This window comes from Budorcas taxicolor, chromosome 5 (assembly GCF_023091745.1).
Source record: "Budorcas taxicolor isolate Tak-1 chromosome 5, Takin1.1, whole genome shotgun sequence".
In the NCBI taxonomy this organism is placed as follows: Eukaryota; Metazoa; Chordata; class Mammalia; order Artiodactyla; family Bovidae; genus Budorcas; species Budorcas taxicolor.
Window position 1 is genome coordinate 54,943,199 of NC_068914.1, and position 27,152 is coordinate 54,970,350.

The following is a 27,152-nucleotide window of genomic DNA, read 5'->3' on the forward strand; positions in this document are numbered from 1 at the left end:
TATCTGACCTTATGCTTCATGCTGACGACTCAAAAGAAATAAAGCAGGTCCTTGCTCTCAACAAACTGCTTGAAATACCCAAATTTCTTCTTCAAAAATGTAAAGCCTTTAGTGGAAAGTTTGGCTAAAATGGTTGATAATTTCCTTGCCTGCTTAGAGCATGCTAAACAGCACAACCTTCTCTGGTGACTTAAGTCATCATTGTGGAAATACTTATTGAATATGCATTGTGTTGTGTGTACATAAAAATTCAGTAGGTATTACTGAATAACAACTCAGAAACATTGGGAATGCATATTTATTCTGATTCATCACTTCTGTGTGCTATGACTTCTGTTTGATTTTCGCGTTTGTTTTCTTATTTTACTCTCAGCTTCTGCTTTTATGGAGACAGCGTGCTAACTGGATTCTTAACTAATCACTACAGAGAAGGGGCTAGGGTCATCTTTTTGCTAACAAAGATCACCCTCTGAACGTCTACAGTGGGAGAGCGGTGGTTTGTTTAAAGAAAAGCAGGGTGCTGGCTGATAGAGTTGTAGTGACCCAAATTGAGCCTGGACACCAGAATGGGAGGTCTATATTGACAACTTGTTCTACAAAGAAATGCGAAGTCTGCAGGAGTGGTGGCTGGAGGTGCAATGAAAACATATTTTTACTAGCAATTACCTTTCCCCAGGACAGTTTAGACTTTTAAAATAGCTGTTTTACAGTATAGGTGGCTTAACTTGAGGTATTTTTATTTTTGTTTGTTTTGGTTATTTATTTTTTTTCACTGTATTCAGTCTCCTGTATATTTACAGGTGTGGGGCAACTATGGTGGCAGAAACCCTTATTGATCTTGATATAACTGCTTGAGGATTAAGATTTGATACTTGAAAAAAAATGTTTAACTCATATCTTTTATAGCTAGGAGTCTTAGGAATTAAGATAAAATTATATCTTAGAGTAGAGTGGAATTCAGGTAAGGTATGATCAGGATCTAGGTTCATTTCTTTCTACTCCCCTTGGCTTTGCACTTGACTAGATAAAAAGTAAGTTATGCCCACTAGTCTGGGGAATACCTTGTCAGATTTAAGAACTACTTCTTAAATTAGGAGATAGTGGTAATAGTGAAAGAGCCTGAGACAGAATCAATCTTCTCTTTCTTCTCCTATGATCTTTTCCCAAATCTTGCCTTCTAGGATCATGGTTTCTTTCTTACCTGGTTAAGAAAGATCTGCACTATTTAATCCATGTGTAATTAAAAAAAAAATCCATCAACGTTAGAGTCAAAGGACATAAATTTGGTACTGGATTCAGTAAATTATTTATTCATTTTAAAGCAGTTATTGAGTTGATTTATTTCTGGTTAAAGTGAAAAGAATTTCCTTCTAAATGTCACACATCTTCTTAGGAATTTGCAATGAAGATCCGGATGACGATCTAAGGATGCAAAATGGCACAATCATTACAAATATGGAGGACATAGAATTGTTCATTGAAAGCTGGGAAATTGAGAAATCATTTAAAGTAACAACAAGAAGGCCTGTTAGAAATTGTACTGAGCAGGACTGCAGTCACTGCATTGAGTTATTAAATAGAAGAGTTTTCACCCCATGCCATGATGCAGTAAGTTGAAAGCAACCGTAAATCAGAACTGTTGTGTCAGATGTGTTGAGAGTAAAAGCCAATAAATTCTTGGTCTTGCCATGATGTTCTTCCACTAAGAATAGTTTATCCCCAGGGGACTTCAAAATCATTCACTGTTTATTGACTTACAGAACAGGAAGAATAAACTATCTTTTCCCCCATGTATTTTAATGACCTGTATCTCCAGCTTTCAAGAAAAATGAAACTTTGTCCTATGAATAAATTCCTATAGAGGAAAGAGATGGATGCCACTCGATAACCCAGTATAAAACCCAAGATAGTGAGGCTTTAGTCACCTCTCAGGTGTGCAGCCTCTCAGGTGTAGACTTAGAATCTGCCACATATTCAATTTAATTGTTCTTTATTAGTCTCTAACTTCCTGACTTTAGGTGACTAGTAGATATTGAAACAACCTGTACTGTTTAAAAAAAGGATCCATTGTTAGAAACATGCTAAAGTCACTTTAGTCGTGTCCGACTCTGTGCAACCCCATAGACGGAAGCCCACCAGGCTCCCCCATCACTGGGATTTTCCAGGCAAGAACACTGGAGTGGGTTGCCATTTCCTTCTCCAATGCATGAAAATGAAAGGTAAGGTATGTCGCTCAGTCATGTCCGGCTCTTAGCGACCCCATGAACTGCAGCCTACCAGGCTCCTCCGCCCATGGGGTTTTGCAGGCAAGAGTACTGGAGTGGGTTGCCATTGCCTTCTCCGATTGTTAGAAACAAAGGACAAGCAAATACAGCATTTCATGAATCATTAAATAAAAAGTTTGTCAGTATCAAGCACCTACTAGGAACTGTGTTCCTAGTATAACTCCTGTGATACAAAGATGAGTAAGACACTCTCCTTGCTCTCAAAAAGTCTAGAAGGAAGGCAAGTCCGTGAACAGATTCACCACAGTATACACTGTGGAGATGAATAGGAACCCACGTTAGAAGACTTCCCAGAGTTTCAGACATTTGAATTATTTGGAAGGATGTTTGCCAGGAGAGAAGAGGGAGGAAGGGAGACCGAGGCAGAGAAAACAGTATGACAGGAGCTGGGTTGTTAGAAATGACTGTGTTAGGAAAACACTGAAATAGCTTAATGCAAGGCTACGGGGAGGCATCTGGGAAGGAGAGCGAGTGAACTGTCACAGCAGAAGGGCTTCACTCGGCAGGATCTTCCGTGCTCCTCAACTGACTGTGGACGCCACAGACCTCAGCCCATCCTGTGAGTTTCCTGAGGGAAAAGACAAAGGATGTGAAGTCATGGGATAAAAATGGTGCAGTTTCTGGGGCTTCAGTTTTACTCAGAGATCTGCAGGCAAATACATTTTAAATGTTGATGTTTTAAAGTGCATGCGTATAAAAATGAAAAAAACTGCAAATAATTTTAAACTCATTTCAGTGCCATTGTAATCTATCTTTTTAAAGCATAACAACTTTCAAAAATTGCTTTTTTAACTGGGAACTTATAAGATTGCTTATTAAATCAGGAGACTTTTCAGCTTGACTAGTCAAGGCATAGTGAAGCAACCCAGGATACCATTTAATCTGTGATAGTCCCAGCTTTCCCTGCAGATGGTCCCAGTGAATTTGATGGCAAAAGAAGGGGTACTGTTTATTTAGTTTCCCTACTTCTAATATTCATCCTCGTTTGCAAATGTCCACATAGTAGGCAGATGATCTTTTGAAAATGGAAACACGATTGAATTATTTCTCTACCTAAAATCCTTCGGGGTCTTTCACTTACTCTTAGAATTCATTCTTAACTTCTTATCACAGCTTTATAATTTCCTTTGTGCTTTGGCCTGCCTGCTTCTCCAGCTTCCTCTTGTGCTACACTTTTCTGGTTGTCTATGGTCCAGGCACTTCAGTCTCCTTTCAACCGTTTCACTATTTCAAGATTTTCCTGCGCACGGGCTTTTATGCCTGCAGTGCCCTAAGCTGGAACACTGCCCTCCTCTGATCTCCTGCAGCGTGGTGACGCCTCTTGGTTCTATATATAGGCTTTAACCATGAGATCCACAAGAACAGGTCTGTTTTAGTCACCTTTATATTACTTATGCATAGTAGGGTGCCTGACCTGTAGTTAGGTGCCCAAGAAATTGTGGAAGGATGCAATGGATGAATGGAGGATACAGGAGAATCAGCTCTTGTGGGTTTAGTAGAGAAAGGATACAATTTTTTCATGTTGGGCAGATTAAGTCGTGTGGGACTTTAAGGCTAAAATACCCAGAAAAAAAAAAATTTGAAGCTATTCTAGATCTCAGAAGAGACTAATTGAATCCAGAGATCAGATTTGGGGAGTTATTAGTATAGAGAGTTTCTAAATAACAATAACTCATGTGTGATGTGCCAGGGTCTGCTCTGAACCCTTTCCATATATTAGCTCACAGCAGTCTTAAGTACTAGTAGGTTTTTAAAAATTAACTCTATTTAACTTATAAAGAAACTGAGGTGAAGATGTAAATGCCCAAGATAGTGGTAGAAACCTGGGAAATTGATGCGCCCAGGAAGAGCATTTGTAGTGAGTAGACAGGGCTATGGAAGAAAGTAAGTCGCTTAGCTGTGTCTGACTCTTTGCAACCCCATGGACTGTAGCCCGCCAGGAGCCTTTGTCCATGGGATTCTGCAGGCAAGAACACTGCAGTGGGTTGCCATTTCCTCCTCCAGGGGTTCTTCCTGACCAGGGGATCGAACTCTCACCTCCCACACTGCATGGAAGAAAGGGTCTAGACAAAGATTCAGAATGAGGCAGGAAGAGGAGACAACAATGAACAGACAGAAAGGCCCCGGAGTGTGGTGCTGTGAAAGTCAAAGGAGAGGGTCAATTAACGGGGGGTGTGCATGGCCTCATAGGCCTCTGAGAGGTTGAGGAGGGTTTACAGTATCAGTGTTCCCTGGATATGGCAATTAGGGGGCCTCTTGATGATCAAAGCAAGTATTCCATGCAAAATGAAATGGTTGGAAACTGACAAGATTCAATAGTTGAGACTAAAAAGGAGGTAATGTCTTAGTTTTTATAGATATGGACTTTGGAGAAGAAATAATGGGATATGAAAAATATAAAGTATTTTTACCTGATACTTTGCCCTGTCCAAATAGAGCATCTGAATGTAGATGCTCAGAATGTTTGCAGAATAAATGAGTAGAAAATAATGGAGTAATATTGTTAAAAGTTAAATTTTTTAGATTTCAGGTATCTCTAAATCAAAATGAAACATAATCTGTAGAAAAAAAATGAGTTCTTAATTAAGTTGAGGCATGATAAATTATGCAAATTGTTTGACCAATGTTCAATATTAATCCACAATTTTTGGAGAAGCTTTTATAATCTCATTTAAAGAGCAATGCCATTTGAGAAAACTGAAAAAAGTGAAAGTGTTAGTCACTCAGTTGCATCCAACTTTTTGTGACACCATGAACTGTAGCCTGCCCTGCTCCTCTGTCCATGGATTTCTCCAGGCAAGAATATAGGAGTGGGTAGCCATTCCTTTCTCTGGGGAATCTTCCCGACACAGGGGTCGAACTCGGGTCTCTTGCGTTGCAGGCGATTCTCTACTGTGTGAGCCAACAGGGAAGAAAGCTGTTGGAGCTTTTACCTATAGTGGATCAAAGTCTTTTTCAGTATATAAAAAAGAGGATTATAATCCAAAATGTAATATCAGAAATAGATTTTTGCTAGGACCACATACTCTATTTCTTTTCCATCTTTGTAAAATAAGTTTATGTAGATTAGTACAGACAATATTTGGGGTTTCCCAGGTGGCACTAATGGTAAAGAACCCACCTGCCAGTACAGGAGACATAAGAGGCATGGGTTCAATTGCTGGATCAGGAAGATCCCCTGGAGAAGGGCATGGCAACCCACTCCAGTATCCTCTCCTGGAGAATCCCATGGACAGAGGAGCCTGGCGGGCTACAGTCCATAGGGTCTCAAAGAGTCAGACATGACTGAAGCAACTTAGCATTCACAGATAACATTTATCTCATCTAAACTGTGTGTTTAAACAATTATAAATTCAGAAGTGATATCTAATATTATGAAACTTTACAGATCTAAGGTCAAAGAGGAACTGTTAGGAATATTGACTTGCTACTACCTTTTGATTTTCCAAATAGTTTTAGTCTTGGAGAATCAAAAATCAATCGAGTTTAGGGCCTTCAGTTCAGTTCAGTTCAGTTGCTCAGTCATGTCTGACTCTTTACAACCCCATGGATGGCAGCACACAAGGCTTTCCTGTCCATCACCAACTCCCGGAGCCTACTCCAACTCATGTGCATCATGTCGGTGATGCCATGCAACAGTCTCATCCTCTGCTGTCCCCTTCTCCTCCTGCCTTCAAACTTTCCCAACATCAGGGTCTTTTCCAATGAGTCAGTTCTTCTCATCAGGTGGCCAAAGTGTTGGAGTTTCAGCTTCAGCATCAGTCCTTCCAATGAATATTCAGGTCTGATTTCCTTTAGGATGGACTGGTTGGATCTCCTTGCAGTCCAAAGGACTCTCAAGAGTCTCCCCCAACACCACAGTTCAAAAGCATCAATTCTTCTGATCTCAGCTTTCTTTATAGTCCAATTCTCACATCCATACATGACTACTGGAAAAACCAAGGCTTTGACTAGACGGACCTTTGTTGGTAAAATACTGTCCCTGCTTTTTAATATGCTGTCTAGGTTGGTCACAGCTTTTCTTCCAAGTAACAAGCATCTTTTAATTTCATGGCTGCAATCACCATCTGCAGTGATTTTGGAGCCCCCCAAAATAAAGTCTCTCATTGTTTCTATTGTCTCCCAATCTATTTGCCATGAGATGATGAGACCAGATGTCATGATCTTAGTTTTCTGAATGTTGAGTTTTAAGCTGACTTTTTCCACTCTCCTCTTTCACTTTCATCAAGAGGGTCTTTGGTTCTTCTTCTGCCAGAAGTGTGGTGTCATCTGCATATCTGAGGTTATTTATATTTCTCCCAGCAATATTGATTCCAGCTTGTGCTTTATTCAGCTCAGGGTTTCTCATGATGTACTCTGCATATAAGTTAAATAAGCAGGGTGACAATATACAGCCTTGATGTACTCCTTTTCCTATTTGGAACCAGTCTGTTGTTCCATGTCCAGTTCTAACTGTTGCTTCTTGACCTGCGCAAAGATTTCTCAGGAGACAGGTAAGGTGGTCTGGTATTCCCATCTCTTTCAGAATTTTCCACAGTTTGTTGTGATCCACACAGCCAAAGGCTTTGGCATAGTTAATACAGCAGAAGTAGATGCTTTTCTGGAACTCTCTTGTGTTTTTGATGATCCAACAGATGTTGGCAATTTGATCTCTGGTTCCTCTGCGTTTTCTAAATCCAGCTTGAACATCTCGAAGTTCATGGTTCATGTAATGTTGAAGCTTGGCTTGGAGAATTTTGAGCATTACTTTGCTAGTGTGTGAGATGAGTGCAATTGTGTGGTAGTTTAAGCATTCTTTGGCATTGCCTTTCTTTGGTGTTGGAATGAAAGCTGACCTTTTCCAGTCTTGTGGCCACTGCTGAGTTTTCCAAATTTGTTGGCATATTGAGTGCAGCACTTTCACAGCATCATCTTTCAGGATTTGAAGTAGCTCAACTGTAATTCCATCACCTCCACTAGCTTTGTTCATAGTGATACTTCCTAAGGCCCACTTGACTTCACATTCCAGGATGTCTGGCTCTAGGTGAGTGATCACACCATCATGGTTATCTGGGTCATAAAGATCTTTTTTGTATAGTTCTTCTGTGTGTTCTTGCCACCTCTTAATATCTTCTGCTTCTGTTCGGTTCATACAATTTCAGTTCTTTATTGAGCCCATCTTTGTATGAAATGTTCCCTTGGTATCTCTAATTTTCTTGAAGAGATCTCTAGTCTTTCCCACTTTATTGTTTTCCTCTATTTCTTTGCATTGATCACTGAGGAAGGTTTTCTTTTCTCTCTTTGCTATTCTTTGGAACTCTTCATTCAAATGGGTGTGTCTTTCCTTTTCTCTTTTGCCTTTAGCTTCTCTTCTTTTCTGAGCTATTTGTAAAGCCTCCTCAGTATACCATTTTACTTTTTGCATTTCTTTTTCTTGGGGATGGTGTTGATCACTACCTCATGTACAATGTCATGAACCTCTGTCCGTAGTTCTTCAGGCACTCTATCTATCAGATCTAATCCCTTGAATCTATTTTTCACTTCCACTGTATAATCATAAGGGATTTGATTTAGGTCATCAGATACATAAAATAACATAACTTATCCCAGGGCACATGTGTCTCTAGGTTTCACCACAAGACTTCTGTGAAAAGATGTGGATCAATTATACCTATTTTTGGAACTATGAATGTGATGCCCTTTCTGCATATGTGGCTGTATGCAACAAGTTTGACATTTGTATTCCATGGAGAACACCTGATTACTGCTGTAAGTAGTACACTGCAAACTATATTTTCCAACAATCCAACATTTCAGTTTTTTTTTACATTCACGTCTTTCTTTTTACTTTTATCACAAAATAATTTTGTAAGAATAAAATGAATGTAAATGTAACCTATAGTTAGAGGTCGTAGCTCCCCCTTAAGCAACTTCTGTTTTTATCCTGGTATAAATTTAAAGTAAGGGGGACGGTCAAGAAGGTGGAGTAGCAAGACCCTGAATTCCCCTCCTCCAACAGACATACCAAAACTACAGTTACTTACAAATGAACTATCTATGCAACTGATCTGAAGCCTAGCAGAAAAGATATTTCACAGATAAAGAGATAAGAGAAGAACGACACCAGAATGGGTGGGAGAGGCAGAGATACAGTATAGTCAGGACCCACACCCCTTGGTCTGTGACCCACACACAGAAGGTATACACAATTGTAGACCTCCTTCCTAAGAGGTGAGAAGTCTAAAGCCCCACATTGGCCTTCCCAGCCTAGAAGTTCTGCACCAGGAAGATGAGTCCCCAGAACTTCTGGCTTTGAAAACCAGTAAGGCTTATGCTTGAGAAAGCTGGAGAGCTATAGGAAATAGAGACTCTGCCCTTAAAGGAAATGCACAAAATCGCCTGTGCTCCCAGTCCCAGAGCAGAGGAAGTAGTTTGAAAGGACCCTGGGAAGGAACGACTTGCTGATGTTGGAGAGCCTCCAGGAGAGGCAGGAGGCACCTAGGACTCCCCTGGGGGTGGAGATGCTGAGAGCATCCATTTTGGGAGCTGATTCTGTGATCACACTGGCACTGGCAAAAGACTGTTTTGGAATCCTCCCCTCGTCTGTTAGTTCCAAAAGCTTATCTGCCCTCCGGTGAGCCAGACCCTGCTTCAAGCCTTTCAGGATCTGCAGACAGCCATGCAGAAAGCCTGTCCCAGCCTCCAGTGTCCCCCAGACACTGTGGCATTGCAGCCTCCTGGCCAAGGGCCAGCCTGACCTACCAGGGCACCCACAGTAATTGGCGCTGCCACAGCTGAGGCATGCACACAGGTTATGTAGAGCTCTAAAGACCAGAGAGAAGTGTGCCCTGATAACAAAAACCAGAAAAAGACACCAAAGAAAAGAAAATTACAGGTCAATATCACTGATGAACATGGATACAAAAGCCCTCAACAGAACAGTAGCAAACTGAATTCAACAAAACGTTAAAAGAATCATGCATTCTGATGAAGGGATTTACCCCTAGGGATGCCAGTGATGGCTCAGTATGTGCAATCAATCATTGTGATAAGCCACATTACCCAACTGAAGAGTAAAAATCATCTCAATAGTTTAATAAAAAAGAGCTTTTGACAAAATTCAACATCCACTGATGATAAAACTCTCTCAACAAGTACAGAGGGAACATAGCTCAACATAATAAAGACCATATTTGACAAAACTACAGCCAGCACCATACTCAACAGTGAAACATTGTCATCTCCCGCCTCCCCAAGTAGAATAAAATACATAGAAAAATAATATATTGGAGACTCTAGTTACATGACTCCACTTGGGAAATAAAGCAGCTCCTGGTGAGCTCGCTCCAGGCCTCTCCTCTCCCCACAGCCCCAGCTGTTGTTGTTTGGTCACTCAGTCATGTCTGACTCTTTGTGACCCCCTGGACTGCAGCACAGCGGGCTTCCCTGTCCATCACCAACTCCAGGAGCTTGCTCAAACTCATGTCCATCCCGTTGGTGATGCCATCCAACCATCTTGTCCTCTGTTGTCCCCTTCTCCTCCTGCCTTCAGTTTTCCCCAGGATCAGGGTATTTCCCCCCAGAGGTAATCCCTGTTCAAGAGTGGGGTTGCTTGATTCATTGGGAACTTATGACATCTTCAATATCACTAGATTGTGAATTTTTTCTCCGCTAATATCTTACCGGTTTACACCCCTGCCATCTGCATGTTCATTTTTTGGTGAGTATGACTTTTTAAGATCACGTAAAAGCAACATGAATTCTCTGAAACATCATTTAGAAACTGCTCAGCAACAGTAGTTTCTTTTGACAGTGAAGGATTAAACCTAAATATGTGGCATTTTTCTTTTTTAGGACTTGGTTGAGTTGCATAGTTAAAACATATTTCTGTGCTTATTCCAAGTGGATTGTTGGATCTCCTCCCATTGCACAGAACAGTAACTTCATAATAGTTGACTCTATATTTATGCCAACCAAACTTGGGCTGCCTGTTGGTAGTATTTATTTGATTTAAGTCAGATGAACTTTCCCTACTGTAACATAATACTAGCTGGACACCTGGAAGATGCTCGAAAACACTCATTGATTGTTTTGTTTCTAATTTATGGTTACATAATACTGAAAAATGGATTTGGAAGAGGCTGAAAGTGTGCAAAAATTTACTTTCAGAGAGAAAACTGACATTTCTTCCTCTTATTAGAATTCAAGTAGGTCACTTTTATCATTAGCAAATTCTGTCCTCGGTTATTCACAGCTCTGACTTGTCCAGAAGGGAAGGAATATCAACCCTGTGTGCGACCTTGTGAAGCAAGAACATGTCTGAACAGATGGTTCTATGGGCATTCTTCATGTTTGAATTTAAGAGAAGACTGTGTGTGCAAAAATGGAACCATTCTTCACAGGCCAGATTCAACTCGATGTATTCCGGAGAAAGAATGTGGTAAGCAGAAAAGCAAAAACAACACCGTAGGGACCCAGGAAATAAACAAATAAGACTTTTTTTAAATCTTGGAGAAATGTGCTGAAAGGATTGATCAAAGTTCGCCTAAGTGTTGGAAAGGAAACAAGTATGTTGTTCGATTGTAATATGATTCCAATCAAAGTTGCCAAAATTGGGGGCTTCAGTGGTAATATGTTTTATTTCTACTTATGCCTATAATAACTGGAAAAGAATGTGGCAAATTAAGAATGAAGAGAATAGTATGTGGACTGAATTGAAATTCCAGTTATTTCATGTGTTAATGATTCTGCTTTACATGAGCCTGAAATTGTACATCTGCAAAATGTGGAAAGTAATAGGACTTATGCCACAAGGTTAGTGTGAGGATACACAAAAAAATAGAAAATTTTGCAACAGTGCCTAGAGAAAAATAAGCACTCAAGAAGTTTCAGAAAGTGTTAGTATCTGGGAGAAAACATCGAGTATTTCTGCTTTCATTTTCAACCCATTTTGACACATAGTCTCCATGGTGGTTGTGGATTTGAAAAAGTGCAAAATTGAGAAGATTGCTATACAGCACTTTTTATCTATCACAAGGATTTTTGTTATGGTCAAAAGTAAAGATAATAATTAAAGGGGAAGGCAAGTAGAAGCAAAATGCATATATAGTTTCAGAAACAATCTGCCATTGAGAAAATATTTGTGGAAGGATTTGAGAATACACAGGCATGCTTATATATATTTTTAGGGACCTGAGAGATTGGTTTAGTAGTAAATAAAGAAAAGTCCATTGGAAGCTTGGAATATGGTGGTCACTTCATTTATCCTTATTATCCTTAAAGAACTACTAGAGGGTTATGTTTGTCATTAAGTAAAATGTTCAAAATAAAATGAACAGAGTCATTAAACAATATTTGCTTGACTGCCTGCTTTTCACATTTAGATTTTAAAGCTGGGAACTTTTGAATTTTGCTATGACAAACATGTTAATGTGAGGTAGAGACTACCTTGTTTTCTAATACTACTAAGTTTTTATAGTTAATATTTTAAAACTAATTTAAATTTATGTTACTGAGTTTGTTTAAGCTAAATAAATTATACTAGCAAGACTTAAAATGAATACAAAATAATTAGCAGATCATCTTATTTATAGAAGAGCTCATGCAAATTTACAGACAGTTAGTTGTAGAAGGGAAAAATATTTTCCATGGACTACAAAAAGTTCATTAAAAAAAAAATGTAAGCTAGTAGTTGATGAACAAAAAGAAGAAGCTGCAAAAAAGTAGATAACATGACAAGTTATCTGTGCCCCTGGACCAAGTCACAGTCTGAAATCAAAACATCGCAGCTTGATTTATTTTCATGCCCAAGTTCTAAGTGATATAACATTGACTGTCTTTTTAAGCATGCACTGATCATGAAGACCAGCCTCGAACTGCTGGTGAAGTTTGGAATGGGGGCATTGACGAATGTGCCCTGTACAAATGTTTCGCGAATGGAAGCATTATTCCCATAGAACCTGACTGTGATGAACAGCCCTCGCCAATTTGTGAACGAGAAGCTGAAGTTGTCCTGGGCTTCGTTGATAGGTGGACCTGCTGTTCAAAGGAAGTTTGCCGTATGTATGCAGGCTGAAGCCTTACAGTCTATTAATGCCACCAAATATGTTGATATTCTTTGAGAAAAAACAGGGCATGTATGATGCTTGGTGTTAAAAAAAAAATGTACCAGGTTAAAGTAACTATTGCCATGAATGTCACTTACACTTTCTCAAAGCAACTTTCACCTCATTATAGTTTTGTTGATTTTGCAAATAGACATGCAAAACTCTAGCTATTATAATTAATAACATTCTGAAAGACATGACAAGATAAAGGGTCTGTAATTGCAGTGTAAAAACATGCATATTGAGAATCCTTTTCCTTCTTTAAGTTAGAACCTCAGGATTTTAGTTGTGTACACAGTTTTTTTATATTTCTGATTATTTCCAGGATGTGACATGACTTTGTGTGAAACTGCCATTCCAACATGTACAAATAGTCAAAAACTGGTTGTTGGCCATAGCCCCTTTTCTTGCTGTCCACAGTACCAATGTGGTGAGTAATGAACTAGGAAAAGTGAGATTCACTGTTCATTCAGAGTAGTATATAAGATTCTCATTTTTGTGTCTATAAAAAAATTTATCAAACAGATTGTTAGCAGAACTGTCTTGCTAAAGGTAGTTTTTCTTTTAAACCTATGACTTCTTTGTAAATATGTATATATATGAACTTTAATTATATTTATTATATAGATTATATGTATATATAATTAGTTCATTTTAATGATCTTAATTTTAGTAGAAATATGTATTTTAAGTGTATACATTTGTATGTTTTAAATATAAAAAATCTATTTCTTATATATTTTTGCTGAGATTTTATAGCAATTTATATACATATATATGCAAATACATACATGCATATAGGTGATTAATCATGTCAGTTCAGTCAGTTCAGTTGCTCAGTCGTGTCTGACTCTTTGCGACCCTATGAATCGCAGCATGCCAAACCTCTCTGTCCATCACCAACTCCCGGAGTTCACTCAGACTCACGTCCATCGAGTCAGGGATGCCATCCAGCCATCTCATCTTCTGTCGTCCCCTTCTCCTCCTGCCCCCAATCCCTCCCAGCATCAGAGTCTTTTCCAATGAGTCAACTCTTCGCATGAGGTGGCCAAAGTACTGGAGTTTCAGCTTTAGCATCTTTCCTTCCAAAGAAATCCCAGGGCTGATCTTCTTCAGAATGGACTGGTTGGATCTCCTTGCAGTCCAAGGGACTCTCAAGAGGCTTCTGCAACACCACAGTTCAAAAGCATCAATTCTTCAGCGCTCAGCTTTCTTCACAGTCCAACTCTCACATCCATACATGACCACTGGAAAAACAGTAGCCTTGACTAGACGGACCTTAGTTGGCAAAGTAATGTCTCTGCTTTTGAATATGCTATCTAGGTTGGTCATAACTTTTCTTCCAAGGAGTAAGCATCTTTTAATGTCATGGCTGCAGTCACCATCTGCAGTGATTTTGGAGCCCCCCAAAAGTAAAGTCTGACACTGTTTCCACTGTTTCCCCATCTATTTCCCATGAAGTGATGGGATCGGATGCCATAATCTTCGTTTTCTGAATGTTGAGCTTTAAGCCAACTTTTTCGCTCTCCTCTTTTACTTTCATCAAGAGGCTTTTTAGTTCCTTCTCACTTTCTGCCATAAGGGTGGTGTCATGTGCATATCTGAGGTTATTGATATTTCTCCCAGCAATCTTGATTCCAGCTTGTGTTTCTTCCAGTCCAGCGTTTCTCATGATGTACTCTGCATATAAGTTAAATAAGCAGGGTGACAATATACAGCCTTTATGTACTCCTTTTCTTATTTGGAACCAGTCTGTTGTTCCATGTCCAATTCTAACTGTTGCTTCCTGACCTGCATGCAGATTTCTTAAGAGGCAGGTCAGGTGGCCTGGTATTCCCATCTCTCTCAGAATTTTCCACAGTTTATTGTGATCCACACAGTCAAAGGCTTTGGTATAGTCAATAAAGCAGAAGTAGATGTTTTTCTGGAACTCTCTTGCTTTTTTGATGATCCAGCTGATGTTGGCAACTTGATCTGTGGTTCCTCTGCCTTTTCTAAAACCAGCTTGAACGTCAGGAAATTCACAGTTCACGTATTGCTGAAGCCTGGCTTGGAGAACTTTGAGCATTACTTTACTAGCATGTGAGATGAGTGCAATTGTGCGGTAGTTTGAGCATTCTTTGTCATTGCCTTTCTTTGGGACTGGAATGAAAACTGACCTTTTCCAGTCTTGTGGCCACTGCTGAGTTTTCCAAATTTGCTGGCATATTGATGGCAGCACTTTCACAGCATCATCTTTCAGGATTTGAAGTAGCTCAACTTTAATTCCATCACCTCCACTAGCTTTGTTCATAATGATGCTTTCTAAGGCCCACTTGACTTCACATTCCAGGATGTCTGGCTCTAGATGAGTGATCATACCATCGTGATTATCCGGGTCGTGAAGATCTTTTTTGTACAGTTCTTCTGTGTATTCTTGCCACTTCTTAATATCTTCTGCTTCTGTTAGGTTCATACCATTTCTGTCCTTTATTGAGCCCATCTTTGCATGAAATGTTCCCTTGGTATCTCTAATTTTCTTGAAGAGATCTCTAGTCTTTCCCATTCTGTTGTTTTCCTCTATTTCTTTGCATTGATTGCAGAAAAGGCTTTCTTATCTCTCCTTGCTATTCTTTGGAACTCTGCCTCAGATGCTTATATCTTTCCTTTTCTCCTTTGCTTTTTGCTTCTCTTCTTTTCACAGCTATTTGTAAGGCCTCCCCAGACAGCCATTTTGCTTTTTTGCATTTCTTTTCCATGGGGATGGTCTTGATCCCTGTCTCCTGTACAGTGTCACGAACCTCATTCCATAGTTCATCAGGCACTCTATCTATCAGATCTAGGCCCTTAAATCTATTTCTCACTTCCACTGTATAATCATAAGGGATTTGATTTAGGTCATACCTGAATGGTCTAGTGGTTTTCCCTATTTTCTTCAATTTAAGTCTGAATTTGGCAATAAGGTATTCATGATCTGAGCCACAGTCAGCTCCTGGTCTTGTTTTTGTTGACTGTATAGAGCTTCTCCATCTTTGGCTGTAAAGAATATAATCAGTCTGATTTTGGTGTTGACCATCTGGTGATGTCCATGTGTAGAGTCTTCTCTTGTGTTGTTGGAAGAGAGTGTTTGTCATGACCAGTGATTAATCATGTATATATGATTAAGATAAAGTATATATATATTTTAAATGTCTATTTACATGTATTTTATGTAAAGTACTTATTTTTAATATTAATAACCTGCTATTGCCTATATATTTCTTCAAAGAATAAGATTTTTTATTTGAACTAATTATTACTCAATTCAAAGAGAAATGAACCACACTATTTCATTTATTCATCTTACTCTATATAAATTTCCAAATATCTTTGTGTTTTTGCAGAATGTGACCCATTCAAATGCCCCCAGATTTCAGTATCAGAATGCGGAGAAGATCAATTCATGATTCAGGTTCAAGAGGAGGAGACTTGCTGCTTTTCTCCTCTCTGTGGTAAGTGTTTTGTGAGATGGTTTCTTGGAAGAAGAGGAAAGACCAAAGGAAAATCTCTTATTTGGTGTGAATTTCATGGAACTCATAGTAACCAATATTCTGCCAATATATCATAAAATTCAACTAAATTAGAGTGGTAGGGAAAAAAAAGGATATAGCATTTTAAATGATTATTGATATTTATTACAATTGGTATTACTTTCCCCTATTGACAGAGACTATGTATATAAGTCAAAACCTAATCAAAAATATTATAATCAATTAAAGAATAAAGCTAGCACATAGTTCTTTTTAGAGAAAAAATTTAGTCCTGACTTTCCTGAAGAACTAAGTGAATAAAGGGCTCTACTAAGCAGAGTAACTCTTTAAAACTTCATCTGCTATATAGGATATGTATGGGATGTGTAAGCACAATGATCTCGAAAAAGAAACGAAAGGTGTCTAGAAAATGACTGTATTTGGTGCTGTATATTCTGTCTGGTGAACTGGACTTTCAAAAATAAACAGTTCTCTCTTTTCCATTTCGTTGGGGAATTATCATATCAAAGACTGGTGATGAATGTAGGTTTCAGATAAACCCATGTAGATCATAGCACTTCTTTGTGTATAATTTAAGTTTCTTTGACTGCAATGGCAACAACTGATTGATTCTGCATAGCCTGCTGCTGCTGCTGCTGCTGCTAAGTCGCTTTAGTCGTGTCCGACTCTGTACGACCCCATAGATGGCAGCTCACCAGGTTCCCCCTGTCCCTGGGATTCTCCAGGCAAGAACACTGGAGTGGGTTGCCATTTCCTTCTCCAACGCATGAAAGTGAAAAGTGAAAGTGAAGTTGCTCAGTTGTGTCCAAGCCTTAGCGACCCCATGGACTGCAGCCTACCAGGCTCCTCCGTCCATGGGAGTTTCCAGGCAAGAGTATTGGAGTGGGTTGCGATTTCCTTCTCCGCTACATAGCCTGTGCTGCTGCTGCTAAGTCACTTCAGGCAGCCCACCAGGCTTCCCCATCCCTGGGATTCTCCAGGCAATAAGACTGGAGTGGGTTGCGATTTCCTTCTCCAATGCATGAAAGTGAAAAGTGAAAGTGAAATTGCTCAGTCATGTCCGACTCTTAGCGACCCCCTGGACTGTAGCCTACCAGGCTCCTCCATCCATGGGATTCTCCAGGCAAGAGTACTGGAGTGGGTTGCCATTGCCTTTTCTTCATAGCCTATACACAACCAATTATTGGGAGAATTGGGGGATCAAGATTTTGTAGGACTGAGATGAAGCAGAACAGCCAAACTCTGGGAAGGAGAGAAACCAGCTTCTCTAGGTGGCAGTCACCAATGATTGAGTCAGCCACATCCATTTATTTCCTGTCTCAATGCGATTCTATGACTCAAATGCTATAGAAAGATATTCTGACTCATGTAAAGTGGGCTTTTCCTACACAAAGACTGATAAGTGTGAGGCACCTTTATTAAGAGTCACTCCAAGACTGTGTGGGTGGGGCATTTCCTCAAATTCATTGAGAGTTATTATCAAACTTAGAAGAAGGATACTAAGAGTTCAGAAGAATATGTGCCTACTATATTGTTCATCCATAAATTGGAGTAATCAAGAGTAGTGAATTAAGAAAATTTAAGTAAATCAGTGGCATTTTGATCCTAGTAAGAACAAATAACTCCTGAAATCTCAATGTCCTATACTTCTGGTAAGATGGTTCTTTTATATCACTGTGCTTGGGAAAGTATAAAATAATACATTCAGATAATATTGTTTTTATGACCAAATAAGGAGATCTGTTTTTTAAATCCTTATTTTCCTTGTTTCCTATTTTGTTTTATATATTTTATTTTGATTTTATATGTGTACAGTCATTTGAACTTATAACTAGTTTGTTTTTAGCTCAACCGTGACTTTGCCTTTTTGTTTCATCTTTAGTGTGCAAACCATGTACTGAACCTTTTCCGCTGTGTACTGACGGAGAATTTCTCACTGTGGATCTTAATACTACACACGTCTGTTGTCCTCAATATTACTGTGGTAAATATACTTTAATTAATTACAAATATTTAGGTATGTTTGGCATTTAAGAAGTCCAGCACCTCTTTTTAAAATTTTTTTAAGGCTAATTTTTATTTATTTGGTTTAGTCTTGGCTGCACTTGGTTGATCTTCAATGCTGCCTGCGGGCTTTCTCTAGTTGTGGCGAGCAAGGGCTGCCCTTCACTGCAGTGCTCAGGCCTCCCATCGGGGTGCCTTATCCTGTTACCAAGGACTGTAGGCATGCAGGCTACATGCGTTGTGGCGCATGCGCTCTCGAGTGTGGGCTCAGTAGTTGTGACACTCAGGCTTAGTTGCCCAAGGGCATATGGGATCTTCTCAGACCAGGCATCAAACCCCTGCATTGTCAGGCAGATTCTAAACCACGGATCACCAGCGAAGCCTCAGGCCAGTGCATGTTAGTCGTAAGGTTGTGTCAGATGTTAGTTGATTTCTAGCATATTAAATATAGAGAGCTTCTTGGACAATTTTGTTACCTCCCCAAAAAAGATTAGCTATGACATTTCTCCTCATCCTAGACTTTCTAGATTTCCAAGTGATTCCGTACCCTTTTCACTTCAGTTCTCTTCTTGCCCCCCTGCCATTTCTCAGGGCTCTTGACCAAAAGAGCATGTCCTAGCTGTACTACTATCTGCTTGTGAGTCCCTTGTCCTGTCCTTATCGACACATTGCAATTGGGTGGTGGGTGGTCAGCTCTGGGGAGATCCCAGTATATCAGTAATGGCAGTGAATGATAGCTAGTGAAAACCAGCAATTAAATGAAGTTAATCTTTACTCATGTTATTTTTTTAATTTAGTGTGTGAGCCAAATCTTTGTCCTATGCCTCTATTCAACTGTGCAGAAGATATGAATCTTGTGAAAGAAAATGTATCCGGTCAATGTTGTCCAACATGGCATTGTGGTAATTAATTTTTATATTTTAAAGTCTTATTACATTGTATTAGTATATAATGATCAATATAAATATGTCGCTTTTTGCCTTTTAGAATGTAGCTGTGAAAATCTTGTTATGCCAACTTGTGAAGTGGTAAGAGCACATATTTTGACTGAATTTTTAATATAACATAAATCAATTTTTTATTCCTTTATTTCTTTCATTTCTGATTTCTTCTTAGAGTAAATGGAATTATTCTCTGTAAGTTATGATTAAGTAAATTAAAAGAAATCTGCTTTGATATAGGGAGCAGTCAACATTTTATATTTTGCTAGAGATAAGTTCAGTTCAGTTGCTCAGTTGTGTCCAACTCTTTGCCACCCCATGGACTACAGCACACCAGGCTTCTCTGTCCATTACCAACTCCTGGAGCTTACACGAACTCATGTCCATTGAGTCAGTGATGTCAGCCAACAATCTCATCATCCATCTTCCCCTTCTCCTCCCACCTTCAATCTTTCCCAGCATCAGGGTCTTTTCCATTGAGTCAGTTCTCTGCATCTGGTGGCCAAAGATTTGAGGTTTCACCTTCAGTATCAGTCCTTCTAGTGAATACTCAGGATTGATTTCCTTTAGGATGGACTGCTTGGATCTCCTTGAAGTCCAAAGGAGTCTCAAGAGTCTTCTCCAACACCACAATTCAAAACCATCAATTCTTTGGAACTCAGCTTTCTTTATAGTCCAACTCTCACATCCATATATGACCACTGGAAAAACCATCGCCTTGACTAGATGGACCTTTGTTGGCAAAGTAATTTCTCTGTCTAGGTTGGCCATAGCTTTTCTTCCAAGATGCAAGCATCTTTTAATTTCATGGCTGCAATCACCGTCTGCAGTGACTTTGGAGCCCAAGAAAATAAAGTCTGATACTCTTTTCCTTGTTTCCCCATCTATTTGCCATGAAGTGATGGGAACAGATGTCATGATCTTAGTTTTCTGAATGTTGAGTTTTAAGGCAACTTTTTCACTCTCCTCTCTCACTTTCATCAAGAGGATGCTTAGTTCTTCATTTTCTGCCATAAGTGTGGTGTCATCTGCATATCTGAGGTAATTGATATTTCTCCCAGCAATCTCGATTCCAGCTTGTGCTTCATCCAGGCCAGTGTTTCTCATGATGTACTCTGCATATAAGTTAAATAAGCAGGGTGACAATATACAGCCTTGATGTACTCCTTTTCCTATTTGGCCAGTCTGTTGTTCCATGTCTAATTCTAACTGTTGCTTCTTGACCTGCACACAGATTTCTCAGGAGGCAGGTAAGGTGGTCTGGTATTCCCATCTCTTTAAAAATTTTTCTGTTTGTTGTGATCCACACAGTCAAAGGCTTTGGCATATTCAGTAAAGCAAAAGTAGATGTTTTTCTGGAACTCCCTTGCTTTTTCGATGATCCAACGTATGTTGGCAATTTGATCTTTGGTTCCTCTGCCTTTTCTAAATCCAGCTTGAACATCTGGAAGTTCACAGTCCACGTATTGCTGAAGCCTGGCTTGGAGAATTTTGAGCATTACTTTGCTAGTGTGTGAGATGAGTGTAATTGTGTGGTAGTTTGAGCATTCTTTGACATTGCCTTTCTTTGGGATTGAAGTGAAAACTGCCCCTTTCCAGTCCTGTGGCCACTGCTGAGTTTTCCAGTTTTGCTGGCATATTGATGGCAGCACTTTCACAGCATCATCTTTTAGGATTTGAAATAGCTCAGTTGGAATTCCATCACCTCCACTAGCTTTGTTCATAGTGATGCTTTCTAAGGCCCATTTGACTTCACATTCCAGGATGTCTGGTTCTTGGTAAGTGATCACACAATGTTATTTTTTCCATTGGTGACTAAATCTACCTTAGATAGATTTAGTCATATCTACCTTATATAGATATAGCCTTATATCTATATAAGTTCACTGGTCTAAAATGATGCACAATATTAAAAATATATTATCTCAATATTGAAAGTGTTCCCAGTGATTCCTGAAGAAAGTGTACTAACAATGCATTTGTTTCAGAGGAGGAGGAGGTATAAATAGGTAACTAGCTGTCTGTACCTTCTTAGGAGTTATCTCTGAACATGCATATCTTTTAGGAATTACACAAATTTAACTTATAGAAACAATAATTATAACTCTGGTATCACTTTTTTAACTATTTTAGATGGACACTTAGTATATGGATAATCATTGGATATGACACTTTACAAGTCTTTTTTTTCCTTTAAATATTTACCTCTATGATATGCCTCTAAGACTTGAGAAAGATAATATATTTTTGGCCTTATCTATCAAAGAAGACATGTTTGGGCTTCCCTCATAGCTCAGTCAATAAAGAATCTGCCTGCAATGCTGGAGACCCCTGTTCAATTCCTGGGTCATGAAGATCCCCTGGAAAAGGAAATGGCAACCCACTCCAGTATTCTTGCCTAGAGAATCCCATGGACAAAGGAGCATGGCAGGCTATAGACCACAGTGTTTTTTTAAAAAGTACATTGTCTTAGACACTGAAACAAATATTTAATAATATATTTCTTTTTTAGCAACAGCTTTATTGAAATATAATTCACATACCATACAATTCAGCCATTTAAAGTGTGAAATTAAATGGTTTTTATTTTGTTTACAGATTGTGCAACCATCAACACAATCAATTTTAGAAAAATTGTATTACCCTCTGCCCCAAGAAACTCTGTACCTCTTAGGAGTTACTGTGTCCCTCAAAACTCCCTTGGCCTAGGAAATTACAATATCCTCTCTATCTCTGTAGATTTTCTTATTCTTAATATTTCATGTAAGTGAAATCATGTAATGTGTGGTCTTTTGTGATTCCTTTCACTTAGCATTAGGTTGTCAAGATTCATCTGTGTTGTAGCATGTATCAGTACTTCATTTCTTTTTTTATTCTTAAATAATATTCCATTTTGTGGCTATAACTAGACATTTGTCCAAATATGCAGTGGACAATAGCGTTTGAAGAGTTCCTTAACATCACAAGTATTAGTTAGTAACTCAGACAGTAAAGAATCTGCCTGTAATGTGGACTGACTTTGATCCCTGAGTCAGAAAGATCCCTTGGAGAAGGGGGTGGCTACCCACTCCAGTACTCTTGCCTGGAGAATTCCTTGGACAGAGGAGGCTTGCAGTTCAGTCCATGGAGTCACAAAGAGTTGGACATGACTGAGTCACTAACCCTTTCACTTTTTCAAATGCAAATCAGAACTACAGTGAGAGATCACTTCACACTCGCTGAAAAGACAGATCATACATGTTGGCAAGGATGTGGAGAAATTGGAACCTTCATGCTCTGCTGTGGGAATACAAAACTAGCTGCTTTGGAAGACAGCCTGGTACTTACTCAAAAGGTTAAATATATAGTCACCATATGACTCAGCAATTCCATTCCTAGGTATATATCCATGAGAAATGAAAACACATCCCCACAAAGTTTGAATGTTCATAGCAGCACTATTTGTAATAGCTAAAAAGTGGAAACATTTTGAGGTGATTTTGCTACTGACTGTAAAGGGGAGGGATGCTTGCTCGAGAATAAAAACAAAATACCAACATATTTGATTAATATTAAGTATTGGTAGAATAATCAAGGAGCTATTTCCTCTGATTGACATTGGGTACTTATGAGAATAAAAGTGTAACTAAATCCGTGAGTGAGTAAGATCTCAGAGGAAACAAGTTAGGAAGGAAGATGAAAAGATTTAAGCCTAAGCTTGAGAAGACACTGTGGGCATTGTGCTTTAACTATTGAAAAACAGATAAGTGACTTAAAAGAGTTAGTGAGAGCCTACTTCCTTATCTAATCTTTTGGAATAGTTTATGCAGTGGGAGAGCTTGATTTATTACTATTTTAAACTCTATATTTCTAATATTTTATTTCCAGTCCCACTGGAATTGTATAATGACTAAAAGCCATAAAACATCAAATGTGTTAATGTTTATGAAATTACTTTGCAACCCATGCTGCTGCTGCTGCTAAGTCGCTTCAGTCGTGTCCGACTCTGTGCGACCCCATAGATGGCAGCCCACCAGGCTCCCCCATCCCTGGGATTCTCCAAGCAAGAACACTGAGTGGGTTGCCATTTCCTTCTCCAATGCATGAAAGTGAAAACTGAAAGTGAAGTCACTCAGTCGTGTCTGACTCTTCTGGGATTTTACTTCTGGGATTTTACTTCTGGGATTTTACCCCATAGATGGCAGCCCACCAGGCTCCTCCATCCCTGGGATTTTCCAGGCAAGAATGCTGGAGTGGGGTGCCATTGCCTTCTCCATTGCAACCCATAAGGCACTATAAAAAGTAGAATATTACTAATTATGGAGGAATTGCCTTTTATATATTACTATGAATTTATCTGAATTATTTTTTGTGTTGATAATCAAATTAGTGTTTATTACTATCATATGAAAATTAAAGATACCCAGGAAAAGTTGATGTCTAAAATACAATTCTTGAAACTTTAGGCCTGAGTCCTACTTGAGAAGAACCAATACAATTTTCCTAGTAAAGAAAAGTTTAAGCGTTGGTTGTGATAGCAATTTACCTACTATCTTGCCTGGAAAATGTCATGGACAGAGGAGCCTGGCGGGCAGTAGTCCATGGGGTTGCAGAGTCACACACAACTGAGCAGAGAGCAGAGCAGAGCAGAGAGAGAGAACAAGATTATAGCACTTTCTGTACATCAGCTTATTTGAAGCCCTTATATATATTGATCCATTTGTTTCTTTCAACACTTCTAAGAGGCAGACAGCATTATTATCACCATTTTGTAAATGAGGAAGGTGAGGAGCAGACTGGTTAAGTAACCTGCCCTAGATCACACAGCTAGTAAGTAGCAGAGCAAGATTGGCAGAAGGGCAGTATTGTTCCTGAGCCTGTGATATTAATCGTTCACTCTTCTGCTCTTGTTTTATACGCTATAGCAGCGTTGCTCTGTGCATACATCACAGTTCTGGACCACCTCTATAGAACAGATCAAGAACATTTTCCTCAAGAGAAGTTTCTAGGATTAGCAAGCATTCTCTTTATCTTGAATTGCCCACTAGAAGCTCGGAGTCAAATAGTATAATTTTAAAGTTAGGACAATCCATAAAGATCATCTTATCCATCTTCACTCATTTAATAGAAAAGGAAATTAAAGTTTAGACAGATTGTCTGGTCTATGATCATATTGCTTACTGTGAGTTTTTTCCTTAGTCTACTAATTAAATGACTGCTGGGTTAATCAAAGCTTGTTCCCTATCAAATATTTACTATGAAGATGCTATGTGGTTGTGGGGTAGGATACTTATTAGATGTTATAGTGTGTATTTTTTTCAATGGTAATACAATCAACTATATTGGTAAGTCATATAATAATAATATCTTTCTAATAGGGAGAATTTACTGCAATAGACTACAACTTTCAGAGTGACTGTGGATGTGTACAGTATATCTGTGGTAACTATGTCTTTGAAACTTTTAAGTGATAATCATATTATTGGTATATGTTATTCACTATTAAAATTAAATTAAATTAATTTTTAAAATTAAAAATGAAATTAATTTTAATTCTAAAAATTAAAAATGAAATTAATTTTAATTTTTAAAAATTAAAAATTATTTTTGAGATTATATTACACATTTTAAGCCATTTGCCAGTTTTTTAGTATAAAAAGTGTACTTTTTATTTTTTATTTCCTCTTGTGTAATATTCCTAAATGTTCTGAGAAACTTCATAAGTGAAGTTGCTCAGAAACTTCATAACAAAACGTAAAAATGATTCTTTTTCAAAGGCTTCACAGAATTTAAAGTTAATACCAAGGCTCTTTTTTGTGTATCTAATTTAATTTAAAAATAGACAACATCTAAAAGTGAGAGATTTTTGTTCACTCTTTTATAATTATTGATGTTAACACCATATGGCATAAGGTTGATTTTTCTATGAAATAACAAATCTTCATATGAAGTAGGTTAATAGAAAATAAACAGTTGTTCAATATCTTGAAACTCTGGTGTTTTTATATGAGAGAAGAATTAAATCCAGCATTGGCAAGGCGCAAAGAGTTATTCCAGCCTACCTAAAGCCACTTTCAAAGATGTGACAGCACAATGTATCAGCTACCTTCATCATAAAGGATGACTTATATACTTATATATTTTGCAGCACAATAAAATTGAAAATTTTTCTCTCAAAATAACAAACATGAAATGTTACACAATACCTTTATGAAGAGGCCTACTGTTATTGATTTATATTTTTGCCTTCATTTATATACATTCCCCCAAATTGTCATGTTATGTTTGCAGAAGAGGGAACAGCAAGTACCTTGATGATTAGTTTAAGCTAAAATTCTAGAATCTGCTATATATGATAGCTTTTAGAGAAAGTTCAGACAGTGAATAGTAGTTGAGTTTATATATAATTTCTTACTCTATGTTAAGGAATAAATGTCATATTCATTATTAAGTGAACTCTTGAGCTATTATAATATATAAAGTTAAAGATCTTTATTGGTTTTTAAAAAATTGCACATCGTAATAAAAACATAGTCTTAAAAACATAGTCTTAAATAAAAGTTCTATTGATTGATTAATAAAAAACCTGAATATTGTACTTTTTGTTGACTTTTTAATTTTTTCTTAGAAAAAGATGATGTGTGTGTATTTCAAGAAACATCAGTATTGAATCCTGGCCAATCTATGATAAGGTATTTGGAAGGGGATTTTTGTTACATGGTAGAGTGTCTCGAAGAAAAAGATAACCATACAGGCTTCCACACTTTGAACTTTACAATGGTGAATTGTTCAAAAGAATGTGATATTGTAAGTATTTTTTCTAAGTCATTCTGGTACAAGTTCATTAATCTTAAAATGGCAGCTGTAGAATTTGAACAAGTAGATACTCTATAATTTAAAAATATACACTTGAATAGTGCTTTAATAATCTATTAATTTATAATTGAATAATACAGTATCCTTTTCCTGTGTATAACCTTGAATTTCAGGAGTCTTATTTTCTATACACGGAGAAGGCAATGGCACCCCACTCCAGTACTCTTGCCTGGAAAAATCCCATGGATGGAGGAGCCTGGTGGGCTGCAGTCCATGGGGTCGCTACAAGTCTGACACAACTAAGTGACTTCACTTTCACTTTTCACTTTCATGTACTGGAGAAGGAAATGGCAACCCACTCCAGTGTTCTTGCCTGGAGAATCCGAGGGATGGCAGAGCCTGGTGGGCTGCCGTCTCTGGGGTCGCACAGAGTCGGACACGACTGAAGCAACTTAGCAGCAGCAGCAGCATTTTCTATACAGCTTGTTTGACCTGGGCTTTTTACATCTGCTTGATGACTCTTTTCTGCTGGGTGTAAAGGTTAACAACTCCTTCACCTCTAATACAGCTATATTATTTGATGTGCCTCAAATTCAACCTTAGAAATGCTGACAGATATTCTAAGGCAGCATGATTTTTAAACTTTATTGTTAATTGGAGGATAATCACTTTATAATGTAGTGTTGGTTTCTGCCATACATCAACATGAATCAGCCATAGTATGCATATGTCCTCTTCCTCTTGACCCTCCCTCTGAGAGCATACGTTATAATGGGAAGCACTTTCAGAACTAATTCATTAAAAATATCAGTACTGCTGTTGGCTAATTCAAATTATTATTACTATGCACAGCACCAGGTGTATACTCCACCTCCAAGTGATTATGATTGTTGTGGTACCTGCAAAAATATATCCTGCAAATTTCAAATGGAAAATGGAACTACAGTTATATATAAGGTATGAATTACTTCGTCCCTAAAATGTATTCCTCTGGAGGGTAGCTCTCTGTGCTATTTTCTGAATAAGGTGTTCACATAAATTTGAAAAACCTCTCTCTCACACACAGTATTCCACATACAATAAGCACACCCACGTAGAGCACACTTGGAATACACAAGACATAGTTAACATTTTAAAGTCCATGATTCCTTTTGCGAAGGAGCATATTTAACTGCTTTCTCAAACTTATTTTATCAGAGATCCTTACTTTTCCCCCAGATGTTAGGAATGGGCTTTGAGAAATGTTGATTTCTAATCATTAGAACAAAGGAAAAGAGTGTTATTTTATTCACTCATTTGAAATGAAGCATTTTAACAAAAGTCTGAAACTCAAGATGTTAGTACTTTTATTATTTCAGGTATTGAAGACTTCAGTAGGTAAATATAAGAAAAGATTTAAAATATTTGAAAATTTTAAAAAGAAGATTTTAGGAATAATGAATGCTGTATCACATCCTTCCTCAATATAATAATTATTCAGAATTCTTCCATTATCTTATAATAACTCTATGGAGGTTTGCAGACTGACCTACT

The 27,152-nt window shown here is 38.2% G+C and overlaps 1 protein-coding gene across 1 annotated transcript in view; it reads left to right on the forward strand.

Moving 5' to 3' along the window:
- Positions 1-27,152, forward strand: part of OTOGL (otogelin like) — a 175,033-nt gene that overhangs the window by 137,428 nt on the left and 10,453 nt on the right. Inside the window, exons 43-54 of the mRNA XM_052640705.1 lie at positions 1,394-1,608; positions 7,892-8,033; positions 10,519-10,704; positions 12,110-12,322; positions 12,696-12,800; positions 15,733-15,840; positions 17,762-17,863; positions 18,681-18,785; positions 18,871-18,911; positions 24,182-24,245; positions 25,432-25,610; positions 26,472-26,576. Of these exons, the coding sequence (XP_052496665.1) occupies positions 1,394-1,608; positions 7,892-8,033; positions 10,519-10,704; positions 12,110-12,322; positions 12,696-12,800; positions 15,733-15,840; positions 17,762-17,863; positions 18,681-18,785; positions 18,871-18,911; positions 24,182-24,245; positions 25,432-25,610; positions 26,472-26,576 (1,565 nt within the window). The remainder of the gene's footprint in view (positions 1-1,393; positions 1,609-7,891; positions 8,034-10,518; positions 10,705-12,109; positions 12,323-12,695; positions 12,801-15,732; positions 15,841-17,761; positions 17,864-18,680; positions 18,786-18,870; positions 18,912-24,181; positions 24,246-25,431; positions 25,611-26,471; positions 26,577-27,152) is intronic.